This window comes from Pteropus alecto, unplaced genomic scaffold, assembly GCF_000325575.1.
Source record: "Pteropus alecto unplaced genomic scaffold, ASM32557v1 scaffold7, whole genome shotgun sequence".
NCBI classification, from domain to species: Eukaryota; Metazoa; Chordata; class Mammalia; order Chiroptera; family Pteropodidae; genus Pteropus; species Pteropus alecto.
Window position 1 is genome coordinate 9726333 of NW_006494614.1, and position 17129 is coordinate 9743461.

The 17129-nt window shown below is 35.7% G+C and overlaps 1 protein-coding gene across 1 annotated transcript in view; it reads left to right on the top strand.

The window, feature by feature from the left end:
- The window catches only part of RRAGD (Ras related GTP binding D), a 37730-nt gene extending 21117 nt beyond the window's left edge, over positions 1–16613 (top strand). The window contains exons 3-7 of the mRNA XM_006926310.3: positions 1476–1675; positions 2499–2613; positions 3413–3555; positions 7653–7801; positions 13297–16613. Of these exons, the coding sequence (XP_006926372.1) occupies positions 1476–1675; positions 2499–2613; positions 3413–3555; positions 7653–7801; positions 13297–13448 (759 nt within the window). The 3' untranslated portion in view covers positions 13449–16613. The remainder of the gene's footprint in view (positions 1–1475; positions 1676–2498; positions 2614–3412; positions 3556–7652; positions 7802–13296) is intronic.
- Positions 16614–17129: the final 516 nt, after the last annotated feature.

Here is a 17129-nt window from a genome sequence, read left to right on the forward strand (position 1 = left end):
GGTGAGGGTCTGTAGCATCATTGGTGCTCTTACATTCTATCTAGTCAAGTTCAAGGTGCTTATTTCTATGACTCAACAGGTCAGCCTTCAGCGTAAGCCCTAAAAAACTCACAGTCATAGATTCGTGTAAGAACTAAAACATAACTGGAAACATTCTGAATGTCTATCAACAGGCAAATATATAATAAATTACAGACCATCCATACAATGAAATTTTATAGAGCCATTAAAAGGAGTTATGCACTTCAGTGTAGCGAAATTCTGACATAATGTTGAGTGAAAAAGGCAAACTGTAATTTGTATATAACTTGATATTGCTATAAATTTTGAGACAATGTAAATGAATTCTGTATGTTGTTCTTCAAGAATGCATATGTACGTAGTAATGTATAAAGAGATGACTGAGAATAAACCCTAAACTTGGGATAGTGGTACCTCTGCAGGGTGGGTGGGTAGAGTAATGGGCGGTCTGAGAGGATGGGGAGAAACAGACAGGGCTTCATTCAGTATCGAATGTTTGATTTTTTAAGCAGAGAGATACCTACACAGGTATTTGTTATATTATTATGTAGATATTATCTGTGAGATGGAGAAAAAAAATACTTTTGTGTTATTTGGGGCAATGACTATAGACCAGGGGGTCAGCAATCTTTTTCTGTAAAGGGCCAGCTGGTAAATATTTTAGGCTTTGCAGGCTATATTGTCTCTGAGGAGTTTGTACAGAAGAGAACCACTCAATTCTGCCATTGTAGTATGAAAATAACCGTAGGTAGTATGTAAACAAATGAGTGTGGCTGTGTTCCAATAAAACTTTACTTACAAACAAGGGGCATGGGCCCAGTTTGGCTGCTCCAGACGAGTGGTCCTTAAATTTTTTTCCTCCTGGCTCCTTCTCCGTCCTCCTAGAGTTCCATCATATTTTCATTTCCAATTGTCACAGTTCACCATGAAACTCAAAACTCTGGGAGAAATTGCATCCTACAGAAGGTCCTAGGTGACCTTTGTGAATTTTCAGTTCACAAAATTGAAACTCTGATCTTGATGACTGTCACCAAGTTAATCATAACTGCCTACAGCTGTGTTTTTCTGACCTTTTTTTTTTTTTCATTTCTTTGTTAACAAAACGTAAGTTTTCGACCTTGAATTCTATGAAACCAGTTTTTGGGCTTTAGCAAAATATTTTTGGAGGTTGTACCCAGATGATTTCCAGATTAAGAATGTATGTGGGAAGGGGAAAAAAAAAAGGTTACTTGTGAGAGGAGGTGCTAGAAAGGTTAGTTAGCTTGATTGGGGGCAAGCATTTCACAACATGTATGTATATCAAAACATCACGTCATACACCTTAAACATATGCAATGTTTATTTGTCAAGCATACTTCAATCAAGCCGGAAAGAAAAGAGTGTATGTGGAAGGCAGCTTAGAAGGGTTAGGAAGCAAAGCAGGTCCCCTAACAGGAGTGTGCCTTTGTTCCTAGGATGATTACATGGAGGCCCTGGCCAGGCTGCACCTCACAGTCACCAGGGCCTACAAAGTGAACACCGACATCAACTTCGAGGTGTTTATTCATAAAGTGGATGGTCTGTCAGATGACCACAAAATTGAAACCCAAAGAGATATTCATCAGAGGGCAAATGATGACCTTGCTGATGCTGGATTAGAAAAAATTCACCTCAGGTGAGAACAGAAACCCTTCAGGGTTCACTGTAATGAATGGAAAAAAGCAGATCTGGGGGCCAAAGATACCACAAATGGTTTGGCATGGGCATTAATTTGCCCCATTGTTTACCCCATTCTGTACTGTAGACATTGGGATTGTATTTGAGAAAAGCAAGGTTTGCATGTGCTAATGCTAATCTTCGGGAAAAGTAGTGGGGTTAAAAAAACTTTTCTTGAACAAATGGTCAAAGCTAAGGTATTTCCCCCATTTGAAAAACTTGAGACACAAAACCCATGAATGCAATCCAGGTTAATCGATGCTGAAGTTTATAGTTCTTGATAAATATGATAGTATCTATAACTCTGAAGATAATTCAAATAGAAATGCAAAGGAGAAGCAGTTTTCTATAATTTTTTGTGGGGTGCTATGTGTATTATTCATTTTGCAAATTGGAAAATGAAAAAATTAAACACTTCAATATGAGTAATAGAACCATTACTAATCTAAGAGGCATGTGTACAGATGATCTGGTGTGCATTTTCTCGAAGAATGTAAGGAAGTTAGTATGGACACATATGATGCATTTTTAAGCTTTCCAGTCCAGCAAGGCAGTAGATGAGAATGGGCACATTCCTTTCTTGCTTTTGGGGAGTTGGAGAGGAATGACCTGTTAAGACCTGTTAATTTTTCATCAATATTGTTTTGAATTCTGAAGAGGGCTAGATTGTGTGTATAAGAAGTATAAGTACAGAAGGCAGGGTACTGGCATTATGACAGAGCCTAAGCAATCTATTCCTCTGTCAAGGGGAAAGTGTGATGAAATATTGTTTCCTCTTTCAGCTTTTATCTGACAAGCATATATGATCATTCAATATTTGAAGCTTTTAGCAAAGTGGTTCAGAAACTAATTCCGCAACTCCCCACCCTGGAGAATTTGCTGAACATCTTTATCTCAGTAAGTAAATGATATCATCCTGTTAGCATCATATGTAGAATTTAAGAATAACATTGCAAGAGTGAAAACAATCTTATTTCTGCTTCCTCTTATGGCATTTCAGGTCCCTGAAGTATTTACTTTTGGAGTTTGCTCCTACAGGTTGTTTTAAATTTAAAATTTTAAAATTTTAAATTTTAACTCCTTTAAAATTTAACTCCCAAAATGGATTCTTGTACTTCACTGTATAATTGGAGTGTTTATTCAAGTTGTAGACAATCATTCAGTGTTAATAGAGCCTTACCAGAGGTAGGGAGCATAAAAATTGGTTTTGATGATAAGAAATATACTGTTAACATTGAATGATGTGCTAGCTGAATGAGTCCTAAACACTGCCAGCTCTAGTCAGGTTCCACAGAGTAGAACTGAGGTGGACCTGTTGGTCGTACTCACGTTAATTTTCATTCCATGATTTCGAGTTTGCTTGTTCACATTTTTAAAATTTATTTTTTAATTTAAAATCAGTAAAGTTAGTGTTTGTACTTGTCCTTTTTGCTAACTGCAGATACACCTCTAAGTCAGGAAACACCATTCAATTTGTTTACCTACAGTAAATAATTTGTATTAATTAATTTCACTTTTCATTTCTTATGCAAGTCCATTATAAAGAAGTTTTTGACAATGACATTTAAATTTTAATAAAATGGAGCAATGTAAAGTTTTAGAACTTCATCTTTGCTCATTAGTATTTTACATTTAGGATGGCATATAAGTTTGCGCAATGATGATCTGGTCTGAAATCAACATCTTTTTGTTTCAGAATTCTGGAATTGAAAAGGCATTTCTTTTTGATGTGGTCAGTAAAATTTATATTGCAACCGATAGTACCCCAGTAGATATGCAAACCTATGAGCTCTGCTGTGATATGATCGATGTGGTTATTGACATCTCTTGTATTTATGGGTAAGTAAAACATTTTTAAAGGCTACAGTCGAGCCATACTTTTCTTTCATAACCTTTAGACATTTTGCATTTACTTATTTGATTTGTTTTGAATGACTGAGTTCTATAAATAAATATTACCAATTAGCATGTAATAATAGCAATTATTGGGTAAAAGCCTGGCATTATGCTAATAATATCATTGCATACATTATATCATTTAATTCGCTACTAATCCATGAAGCAGAAATTACTATCCCCACTTTAAAGATGGGAAAACTGAGGTTCACACTGGTTAAGTTTCTATCTTATGTTCATATGGTCAATAAGGGATGGAACTAGAATTTGGACTCAAGCCTAACTGATTCCTGGTTCCTCTACTGAAAAACCTGTCATCCTATCATAATACCTTATGCACTTGGGAGAGACTAATAGGATCCTTGAACTCTAAATAAATATCTCATATTAACAATAGTTCGTTATCTCCGTTACAGGAGATGGCTGTTTTGTTTTTTTAAAAAATATACTTTTGATTGTGTTCTGTTGTGGCAGCAGAGTTATAAGACTAAGCAAACAACATTACCTGTTTATTATTATGTCTTACATTCTTAGAAAACAGAACCTTCTGAGCACTTAAAATGATATAAAATAAGGAACGGAGGAAATTGATTGTTACCAGACATAGAAACAATTCCATATAATTACAAATTTGCTGAAGGGTTGTTATACAGTGTGATTGGGTGTGAACTATTTTGTCTAGTTAAGACATCAAGTTGTTGCTGGTCTATATTGGATCTTATATCCTTATCCAGTCATTGATGAGTTTAAGCTTTTGTTCATCTTCCTCTTTCCTTGCTGGCTGTGACCTGCTTTACACAGCCTCCTCTGTCAACTTCTGTGAGAGTCTCATCTCACCATTTCTCTCTTCCACAGGCTGAAAATCCTTTGCCCACTCAGTTCCAATTTTCTGTTATCTGTTATACACACATGCACACACAGTCCCATTATGGAAAAGGGAAAGTGATACTTCACAGGGCTATAGTGAGGATGAACTATCATTAGGTTTCACTTGGTAGATCCTGGATAAATGGTCTATTCATTATTTTTTTATTATTATTATTATTGTTAAACACTACCATCTGGCTTCAGAAATAGACCTTATTCTCCAAGATTATTACCCTACAGTAATCTATTGTTTTTAAACAGAAAGCGAATGACCTTGAAATAGTCAAGGAAGCTGAATATACCCTGATTACGGTCTGTATTGCTGTGGTAATCAAATACAATGAACAGCACAATTAATCTGGCAAATATTTAATGATATGCATAATCATTATTGTGCCATATGGTAATTAGACATAAGTGGTAAATTATGTTAATCAGAGTTACTTTTACCCAGCTAAAACAAACATGGGGAGGGAGGGGCTGGGTAGAGGAGGGAGCTGGGCCTTGGCGTCAGATTGTTTTCCTGTAGGAGAGTGCAGTGTTCCTGAGAACCCACTAGGTTCAGTGAGAACCAGTCTGAGTCACAATGAGGTGGGAACTTGGAGGCCCTGGGATTTCCTCAGACTGTTTGCTGGAGAGTCAAGCAGCCAGCCAGTTAACCAGCAGGGCGAGGGAGCCAGGGATGCGTGCAGCAGCCCAGGAAGCAGGCTTACTGCCAGTTCCAGCTGCTCCTTGGAGCCCGCAGGGTTTAGAAGTAGGTGACCTGGTGCCTCAGTCTTCTACTCAGGAATCTCAGCTGAGCTTCTGCTAAGACCAGTCATTTCTACACACATGCACCCTTTAAAATAAGTTCTATCTTCATGAGTTTTCATTGCTTTGTAGATGGCAACTTCAATAGTAGAACATAGTGGTTGCAGTTGTAAAACCTCACCGATTTCTACTTGAAAACTAACTTCCACAATTTCCATGTGTGTACCAGTTTAAAATACTCTCAAAACTAAAAACCTATGTTTCCTTTAAAATACAATTCAGGCATTTTCATTTAATCTGGTTTTTCACCCTACCGCCTTGTGATATTTACGAAATTAAAAGCATTAACTCCGAAATTAGTCAAATTAGTTTGAGGTCCAGGCTGTACTCCCATCATCAGCTTTGACCAAGTTCTCTTATTCTCCCCAACTTCAGTTCCTCACTACCTAGCTTAAAGGATTCTTGTGCCAGAAAATAGATAATGCATGCATGGTAAGAACTAAAAATGGTGCCCATCAAAAAGTACATTTTTAGTGAATGCTGGCTCTTAGTATGCAAAAGGAATAAAGTTTAGCATGGGCCAAATTATTATATTGTAGTCATAAGGCTTAACAGTTCTAATCAAGTTGGTTTCTGGTCAATTATTCATAAATTTGGGAAGCAAAAATAAATTAGAAAATGTATACACAGTTACAAATAAAGGAAAAAGGCACAAGGAAGTGCTCCTTTGCCTGTGAGGAAAAGATTCGTAACTCTGATTACATCAGTGTCTTCAGAGGTCTCTGTTTCAATCATCAAGGCAATAATAATTAGTAATAGCAGTTAACATTCATTTTGCATTTTACATGTTCTCAGCACTGTGCTCAGTGCTGTATGTGTATTATTTCCTTATATTAAGAAACTTTGAAGTAATTACTGTTAGCATACAGATGAGGAAATTGGGTCTCAAAGAAGTTACTCAACTTGTTCCAGTTCATATAGTAAGTAAGAGAGCTGGGATTGAAACCCAAGTTATCTGTGTCTGTAGGCCATACCTATTTTTGATCCTTAAAATATTATTTATTTATTTATTTTTATGGTGACATTGATTAATGAAATCCAATAAGTTTTAGCTGTACACTTTAACAGTAAAGTATATATATATTTACACTGTATGTTCACCTCTCATAGTTAGATTTCTTTCTGTCACCACATATTTGACCCCCTTTACCCGTTTTGCCTTTCCCCTTCTCCCTTCCACCTCCCCTCTACCCTCTGGTAACCACTAGTCGATTGTCCATGACCATGATACTCTGTTTGTCCTGTTCATTTGTTGCTTTTAGGTTTATATCCCACATATAAATGATATCATGTGATTTTCAACTTTTTCTGTCTGGTTTATTTCGCTTAGCAAGGTTATTTCGAGCTTTATCCATGTTGTCGCAAATGGCAGTATTCCATCTCTTCTTATGGCTGAATAATATTCCATTGTATATTTGTGCCACAGCTTCTTTAGCCAATCATCTATCGTAGGATACTTTGGTTGCTTCCATGTCTTGGCTACTGTGAATAGGTTGCTGTGAACATTGAACCGATGTTCAAGGCCATACCTTTTTAAAAATAGACCAGTATTTTATTTAACTTTTTATTTTGAAAAGATTTCCAACCTACAGAAAGTGTGCAAGGTTAGTACAATGAACTCGTGTATACCCTCCACTGGGATTCACCAATTTTTATCATTTTGCCATATTTGCTCTCTCTCTTTCTATTTCATATCATTTACTTGCTTTTGCCGAACAATTTGGGAGTAAGTTGCAGAGATCATGATCCTTTGATCCTAGTTACTTGAGCATCTATCTCTTAAGAACAAGGACATTCTTTTATAGGACCACAGTTTAATTATCAAATTAAGTATATTTAGCATGGCTATATTATTATCTAATATATAGTCCATATTCAGATTTTACCAGTGGTCCCACTTCTATCTTTTATTTTATTGTTTTTTACCTCCTGATCCAAGATCTAGGCCAGCATTCAGCTGCCATGTGTCTTTAGGCTTTTTAAATTTGGAACAGTTCTTCAGTCCTTGGTCTTTCATCAGGCCATGCTTTGACAGCTCCATTATTTGACCATGGGAAAACAGGAAGCCCCTGTGGGCCACAGAGGGGAGAAGAGCTAACTTCCATCCCTCACCTGTGTTTCTCAGGTGCCTGGAGAGTTGCCCAGCTGCCACGACAGCCACTCATTGTGTCAGTAAGAAAGTGATTGTCATACACTGTACATTCTTGTGATTGTGTGTTTCTGAGATCTTTAGCTAAAAGGAACTGTAAGTGTAAACTGCTTGTCATTATGATTATCATTCTCTGTGTTAAAGCTGATCTCTGGTTACAATTTGTAGTTCTTTCTCAATTGTCAAATATGTTTTGGTTTCTGTCCCCATTTAGTCTCAAAGAAGATGGAGCAGGAACCCCCTATGACAAGGAATCAACAGCCATTATAAAGCTGAATAATACCACAGTTCTTTATTTAAAAGAGGTGACAAAGTTCCTGGCTCTTGTTTGCTTTGTCAGAGAGGAAAGCTTTGAAAGAAAAGGTAATTGTGTGTGTGTGTGTGTGTGTGTGTGTGTGTGTGTGTGTGTGTGTGTGTGTGTGTGTGTGTATGATTTAAATAAAGCATTTTAATTCAGACTAATAATGTCTTTATTGCTTGTTGAATGTGGGTGGTAGCAGCTTCCAGACTTAAGTCACAGGCCCCCTTGGCTCCTGCCCACATCAGTCAGGCTTTGGGGATCCGTGAACCAACCTGCTCTCTAGTGAAAGCTGCCAGAGGTGGAAATGGAAGCAACCATCTGCCGGGGGCCTTAGCTTTTCTGGGAGTAAAGCTAGCTGAGGCATTGTTGCCAAGCTGTAAAGTCTCTTACCAGGGGGCAGGACCCCAGCCAACAGTGAGGAGGACAAAGGAGTCTCTTGGTCCACACCTCTAGAAGGTTTTAGGGACCACGTGATCACTTGTGCTCCCCGTGTGAAGGAGAAGACTCACATTAACATTAAAACTAGACAGCATTTAACTTCTAGTCATCCTTTGCATATTAATATTCATTAGTCTTCAAAAAGAGGGATGGCATCATGATTTCAAAAAGAGAAGACATGAATATACTTAATGTCACTAAATATATTTTTTAGGACCAAATTTAGTTTTGTTTTAAAACCAAAGCAATTAGCCTCATAAAGGTATTCATTTTCCCCATGCTACCTAAACAGGGAAATACCAGCTTACTGATGTGGCTAGGGAGTTTTGTTAGTTACAAGGGTATGATTTATGAATTTGTTGGGTAAAAAAATTCCCAACAAAGTGGCAAAGGTAACATTTACTGAAATAGCCTTTTATTTACTTATAAAGCAATACATGTTCATCATAAAAATAGTTTGAAAGTTTAGGAAAGTATAAAGAACAAAATAAAACCACTCAATTTTATTATCTAGAGCTAAACTTCATGTTAAATTTCTGGAATTTTCTTTCTCCCTGCTTTCTTTCTTCCCTTCCCCTGTTACATTATCCCTTCCTCCCTTCCTTTATCTCTTTTTTCCTTCTAACAAAAGTGGGGCCATATTGTCCGTACAGTTTTATATCCTGTTGTTTCATTTATTCCTATCGTGAACATTTTTCTAGTTCATTGAGCATGAAAACAATTTAGATTTTTTCTTTTTATTACAAACGTAATAAATTCATATAGAAGATTTAGAAATAAATAAAAAAATAATTATTAATAAACTTCTCACTCAGATACTCTTAACATTTTCTGTATCAATTTCCAGCCTTTTTCATCTATATCTATATATGAGATAATATGGAAAATATTACTTTATGAACTTCAATTATTATATCTTTCCAAATTCACTAAATCTTTTTTATCACATCATTTTTAAAAATTTATTTATTTATTTTAATGAGTTGCAAGTATACATTACATTGATTAGACATCTGTGTAGTTCACATCATTTTAATGATTGTGTTAGTTTCTTCTATTGTTAGAAATTTATATTGTTTCTGGATTTTGAGGTTATAAATAATCTATGATGACCCTTTTTGCACTAAATATTTGTATATTTCCTGAGGAAAACTTCAGCAAAGGGAATTACTTAGATCAAAGGGAAGGCATGGTTTGGTGGCTTCTAATGCCTGTTATCAAAATGTTCTTCAGAAAGATTTTTATGGGTTTATGGTAAGAGACTATGAGTTTGTCCTTTTTGCTGTATTCTTTTCAGGATTCGGTATTAGCATTGAAAATTTGATACTCGAAAACTGGTATATATCATTTAACTTTACACTTCTTTGCTTAGTGCAGTTGCATTTACTGACTATTACCAACTAAATTGCCTTTTGTGTCCTTGGCCCTCAAAACTTTTAATTAAGTGGTATTGGTATTTTACTTCTTATTTTCATCTTGCTGAAAGTAAAAATAGGTTATATAGTAGATTCATGGAATTTTGAAGATGGACAGGACCATACCTTGTTTTACTTTATCAGTCGCAGATGCTTTTACCCAGACCCAGGGAATATAAGTGACTTTCTCCCAAGGTCACACTGCCAGTATATGACAGGACTAAAGAGCCCTGAGCTTTTCCCTATATAGAGTCAGTTGTGTATTTGGTGTTTTAAACCATGACGTATATATATTTCCTTGGTTAAAGGTATTTTTGGAATTTATATTTGATGATTAATATTTCATGTTGATTTTGGGAACTAAGAAAAATAAAAGTAATGCAAATAGTACAACTATAGCCCCCAAACCATCTATAGCAGCAGGTCCTAAAATTATATTAAATGATAATTTATTAAACTGGAAAGCTTGTTTATTTTTAACTAATTTTAGACTTTAGCAAAAAGTTGCAAAAATAGTACATAGATTACATATACTCCTCATCCAGCTTCTCGGAATGTTAACATCTTACATAGTGTGGTACAGTTATCAAAAGTAGGCAATTGACGTTGGTATGACTGTCAATAAAACTACAGACCTTATTCAAATTTCACCAGTTTTTCTAAAAATACCCTCTTTCTATTCCAGGATCCTAAACTGATTTATTTGTTATCTCTCCTAGTCTCCTCCAATCTGTGAAAGTTATTTCTCTTTCATGACTTTGATAACTTTTGAAGAGTACTGATCAGTTCTTTGGTAGAATGTCCCTCAGATTGGGTTTGTCTGATATTTTCACCCAGTTGAAATGAGATTATGCACTTTGGCAAGAATACTACACAGAAATGATGTCATGTCATTTTCAGTGCATCATATCAAGTGGTTAATGATGTTGGTATGTCTTATTACTGGTGATGCTGACCTTGATTTAGTTAAGGTAGTGTTTGCCAGTTTTTTCTACTGGAAAGTCCCTGTCTTTCTCTTTGTAGTTAATATATGCTTTCAAACTATGAAAATTCTGTTTTTCCTCACACTTTTGTCCACTAATTTTAACTTTCATTTATGGTTGTGGAAGTAAATTTAAGCAGGAATTTATCATGTGGATCTTTGGTAAGTTATTGCTAAACCACCTAAGAGGAATCATCTCTGAGGATAGACAAATTTTGTAGAATTTATTAAACTAACTAGAACCTAGGTATTAGTCTTAATGTCATAACTAAGAAATGTAAATAAATAGGCAGACTAGGTTTAAGCCCATTGTGTTAAAATTGTGTGCTTTTTAGGGTGACCAACCATCTCCATTTGCCTGGGACACAGGGCGTTCGTGGGACAGGAGACCTTCAGTGCTGAAACTGGGAATGTCCCAGGCAAACCAGAGGAGTTGGTCACCCTAGCTTTAAGGTACTTGTCTTTAAAAAGAACTTGTATTTATAAATGCATTGAGCAGTTTGATTTATTTTGCTGCTTTAATCTCAAGGGTGGTTGGGTTCCGTTGGTGCCGATAATCAACACTTGGCGAATAGTTTTTCTTCATGTTGGTCTCTGAGTTTGCATTAATAATCTCTGTGACTGCTTTGGCAGAAAGGAAAGGACTGAAAACATATGTGGGCTTCTTAGCCTTGGCTGCACGTTATAAGCACCTTGGGAAAGGAGGCGGTTAAAAAATACGGACATCTGGGTCTGTCTCCAAATATTTAGAATAGAATTCCTGGGAGAGGGGTCTGGGGTTTGTTAATTTTTTAAAAGTTCCCTGGATGTTTTTAATGTGCAGCTATGGTGAGAACCACTGAACCAGAGAAGGATGTGGGACCATTACATAACTGTGTATGGTGGTGAAGATAGTGCTTATTCTGTTCATGTCTCTGTTCTTGTATTTTCGACTGCCTTTAATGAGAGGGCTGAAATAAATTGCAAACTCTTTTTGTGAATGCTTACTTCCTTTAAAAACCTCAGTTGTAATATGTGGTGACAGAAAGAAAAACAAACAAAACCTCAGTTGTGAATTTTTACCTTTCTACTTTTAAAATTCAAAATGCAGCAAAATTACTGTTTTAAAATTTTTTTACATTTACAATATGCAAAGATGAATAAGTGAAAATTTGTCAACTACCAGGGGGGAGGGCAGAGGGGGGGAATATAAATAAGTAAATAAATAAAATGTTAAGAAAATAAATAAATAAATAAAATGTTAAAAAATAAATAAATAAAATTGTAAAAAAGAAGGAAACGATACAACTAAAAAAAAGATTTGTCAAGAACTATCAATAAGATGTCTCTGAAATTTCTTAGATTATTAGATTGCACCCTTCTCATTGAGCCAGTCAAGCTAAGCTTTCTTCCTAAGGCAGTTGGTTACACTTATTATAGGCAGAGAATTGTATGGTTTATTCTCAAATCCAATTCCCACTAAATGAGGTAATTTTTCTGCTTCTTGTTCCTTAGTACTTTCCCTCTTCTTGCCTCGTGGTCTTCAGGAAATGGTCTCCTAGTTTTACTGCACTTGAGGTCACTATCATTGCAGAAGCAGCAGAGGGCGCTACTCAGCTTTTTGCTCCTGGAAGCTGAGACAGTGTTTCCTTCAGTTCACTTGCAGTTAGTTGTATGACTACTTTGAAGACTTTCACTCCTTGGCTGACATCTCAGTTCTTTCTTTTTGGGTCTCTGGAAGCATCACCTGAGTGGATGGACATAATGGTTGGGCTAGTTATTTTAATAAGTGTAAAGATAGTAAATAGAACCAACTGCCTTATCCTACTTGGTATAAACACAATGTTGCTCTCAATACTTTTACAAATTAATGGTGATGATAACACTCAAGACTTTGGATTATCTTTTATTCTATTTTTGTACCACTAACTGATTTCTGAAAACACAAGAAAATTCTCCCCTACTATTTCTCCATTTAAAATTTACTGAATATTGAGAAACCAAGAGTGTAATTGGTTGTTGAATTCTTGAGCTTGAGATGACCTGAGGTGATTGTTATCACTAAAATCAGACACTTTACTTTTCTTAGGGCTTACGACAATGCTTTAAATATAATACATATCCAGTAAATATTGATTGATTGATTGATTGATTACTTGATTGATACTGTAGCTTTGAGATCTCAGCCACACTCCAAGTCAGAGTCTGCCTTCACTCAGAGCCAACTCAATAATACCTTTTGGAGAAAAGTAATAATAAATATTTCATTGAAAATATATCTTAATTGTAAGAAATCTAATTATGAAAGATAAAAAAATGTGCAGTTCACAGCATAGGGAATGCAATTAGCATTAATATAATGGGTAGATAGAGAGCCAGAGGAAAGAAAGTGCAATTAGAGATCGTTTCATAAACTATATAATTGTCTAACCAATGTACTGGATACTTGAAACTAATGATAAATTTTTTTTTTAAATGTGCAATTCAGATGGTTCTCCAAATCTTTTGGGTCATAGACACCTTTGAAAATATGGTATATACTCTGGAACCTTTCTTTAGGAAAAAATAAACATTCACAAAACTACCTGCAAAAGCTCAGCTGCAGGCCTCCCAGGGAAATCTGTGGACTTTATATTAAGGCCGCTCCTCTACTGCACCCTACTGGTGAGTCTTCACCATGACAGACATGAAAAGGAGATTATTTCTATGTAACATTCCTAAATATTTTTGTTTTCTTCTCCAGGGCTTATTGACTATAATTTTCATTGCTTCCGGAAGGCCATCCATGAAGTTTTTGAGGTGAGAATGAAAGTGGTAAAATCACGAAAGGTTCAGAATCGGCTGCAGAAGAAAAAAGGAAGCACTCCCAATGGGACCCCTAGACTGCTGCTGTAGGTGAGGTTTCAGGAACAGCTTTTGAAATCAGACCTTTCAGTGAGGCTGCTGCACTGCGTTGCACTAAAGGAAGAGGAAGAAGGAGATTGGAATACATAAATTTGTTGTAAAAAAAAATTCCTGCAACCCTCTTGATCTTCTCTTTTTTAAAATAAAGCAAGCACTTTGAAGCAAAAACTTGTATATTAACAATAAAGTGAAATCCACTGTAATTTCATTACACAAATGTAAACTTTTATGGTCTATAGTCCGAAAAATCCTGTGTGAGAACTGCCAGGAACTGTATATATTTTGCACTTTTTCATGTTTTTTTCTCATTGAACTAAACTTTGATAAAACAACTTTTCTAAGCTTTTTTCTGTAGTGTCAAAGACGTGCATACTGTAGTTCCTCTCTATATGGCAATCATAAATTAATCAAAAGTGATGCATTGGCAATGACTTTTTATAAATTTGGGAATTTTTGCTACCAATCATTGAGAAAAATCATTTTTCAAAGAAGATGGAATAGGGCAGCAAGCTCCAGGAGCAATAAGAACTGTCCCTTATTTATAACTAGTAATAACTAGGAGTTTTGTAGAATAATAATAGTGCCAAACTTATCTAACCATTTCAATAGCTATGGCAGTGCTTCCCTACTCAACAGTTTTTATAAAGCTTTACCTCAACACACATCTCTATAATCATTTTATACAGAGAGGCTGTTTCTTTTTGTTGCATTACTGTTCTTTAGAACTTTTGGGACCAGGTTTCCAAAATGGTGCCGATCACTTGAGAGAAATAAGAATGTCGCTGAATTGCAGAGTTTCTGGAGTCTTTTTGGTATTTGCCACCCAGGCTAAAGTAACATCAGAGGCCATGTGATTTCCCAAATGTAGGTGATTGGCAGCTGGAGAAAGAAGAATATATATACAATTCGGTATGTTGGGCCTCTGTGCAGTAAGCCAACTGCAACATTTGCTGCACAACATTATTGTGCAACATTTGAAACATTTATTTAGTACTAGTTTTCTTTTCTGTTTTTTAACTCCATGATCACAGGGGATGTCTCAGATCTCTACCACAGAGCTAAATCCTGTTGGGCACATTTGTCATCTGAATCTCTTCATCTGTGACAATGTGCCTTGTGTAATCTACTTGTTTCACCTTCTGATTAAACTAGAACTCAGCTGGCTAACAGCATGCTCTGCACAGCTGAAAAGCAATCCTGAAAACCCTTGAAGGTCAGCGGGAAGGGGATGGCCAGAGGAGGCATTAGAGTTAGTTAGCTTTGTATTTGTTTCTAGGAAATTTTTTTGTTACGTTTACTTTAGACTAATAGCAAGTTAAAAAACTCTTAAATCTACCCCATCCCAAACCATTCCAAGTAGATAAAAATTCTAGGTCCATCCAAAAGGTCAGTGCCCTAAGGCATGCTTGTGGGTATTAGAAAAAAATATATATATATAATTATTATTAGCTAATATATATTAACTATAACAATATATATATTAGCAGAGCCTCATTAGGGATGTCACAGCTGCTTCTAGCAAAATGTATCAAGTTCCTAAAGCAACTTGTCCTTGAAACTGTCCCACTTCTATCTGCGGCTTTTTTCCATCCTCTCTCCTTCTCAAGTAATGTTCCTTTGAGGCTGGTGACTGCAGTTTAAGATGGTAGCTGATTGGGGTTTAAAGTTTGAGCCCTCCTAAGGGTCTCTGCATTTTGGAAGTAAATTTCTAAAAATCATGAAGGAGCCCTAACTTCCTTCCTCGTGATTTCTGCTCAGAAACCTGGGTGAGTAGGAACCCAGGTTTCCAGAGAAGTCTTTTTCCTAATTTCAACACCTATACCCTGTTGGACCTTTGCCAACAGGCTTGGTACCGGTGGGTTATTCTTATAAATCTAATTCTTTAATATTTTTTACGCAATGTTTCTTTTTGAATAAGCAAATAAAGAATTACTTTTCTAATGTGACTTTATCCCCAGGGTAGAGACATTTGCTTATCTGGTAACTCACACATTACTTGGATATATACATATATTATTGTAACCAGGTGGAGCTTCCATTTTTGAGCTGGGTATATGATGGGTTTTTGTTAAAATGTGCCTTAAAAGCCTATTACTTCAAGAGCAAATGATTCTTTGGGGCAAAGGCAAAATCATTGCTATGGCATAAGACCCCAAGTTTATGATACGAAGTACACTCTTTGATTAATCACATACTAATAGAGATCACTGCCTCAAACCTGTAAGCATGGCAATGACCTCTTAGTTTTAGAGAGATGTAAGAGTTAGTCTAAGTTTTTGAAATCTGTGCCATTGGAATTACAAAATCTTTTAAATTCCTTTTGCATTTTCTTTTTGATATGGGATTTAGCTTACTGCAACATGCATGGCCACCTTTAGCTCTCAAATCCAATGCTATACATACAGAGCCCAAAATACATGGCTACATGACTGCTCTAGAACATTTTTGTTTATTTTCAAAGATTGAGAACTTGACCTACAGGTTCTAAGGAAATTAGAACATCTTTGTGGAAGTGAGACTATATGAATTATCCATCATCTTTGGTTATTTTCAGTGATATAGATTAGTATATATGACCAGGGTAGAGTGTTTTTGAAGGACTAGAAATCAAAAATTGATTGACATTCACAGTTAGTGTTATTTTGTAAACATAATATATTTTGGACCCTTAAATATAAAATGACTAAAAATACAGCAATATTGTTAAATACGGGTTGTATGTTAACTCTGAAACATACTCCAGAAGAGCAGCCGAACTGTCTTGATTATTAAAGTACAGTATGCATTCAACTTACATGGACTGGATATAATTTGTAATCAAGTGTAGTATTATATTTTACGCAGTATATCATTTATAATGATTGTTAAACCATTGCTTTCACAAATGTTAACCACCAATTTGAAAGACTGTGTCACACACTCAGGATTTGGTAAGGCTTGTGTTTTATTTTAAGCAAACTCATAACTAATCTTTCTGGGAGCAGAATGGTCTCTGGTGAAAAGGAAGTATGGTCTTTCATATTTATGAGGTTGTTTACCACACACATGTATCACAGCTTTATGGCCCTCTTGGGTCCTTTTAGTCAAATGTGTTTGTCCTGATTAACCAGCTTTCATTTTGTGGAAATGAGGATAAATTTCTCTATTTAAATTGGATTTGTGCTTTTATTTATTTATTTATTTATTTTAAACCCTCTTTTCTCTCCATATTTTTGATGGTGACATGCCTGTTTGGACTATAGAACTGTTATTTCAGTAAACTTCAGCTCTGGCCCTAATCCCTAGCCATCTGGAAATTCTCTTCCAATCAGTCCACCTTATTGTTCCTTACTTGCTTGGTAAGATTCCACATTATAATGACTTTTACAGGTCTTCTAGAATTCTCAGAGAGAGCTAGCATTAGATGTTATATCTTACATATGAAAGCCTGTTTCTGATGGAAAACCTGATGTGAAATAATTATATCCAAGATTTTTCATCAGTGGTGATGTTGAGTTTAGGAGAAAGAAAACATTTTTAACAGAATTATTTAATAATAATAGATATTGAGTACACACAGTATGCCATGCACTGCTTTTTTAAGTGCTTTTATATAACTTATCCTCATAAACCTAAGAAGTAAGTTTATCACTTCTGTTTTACATATGAGGCCACTGAGGCCAAAACAGATGA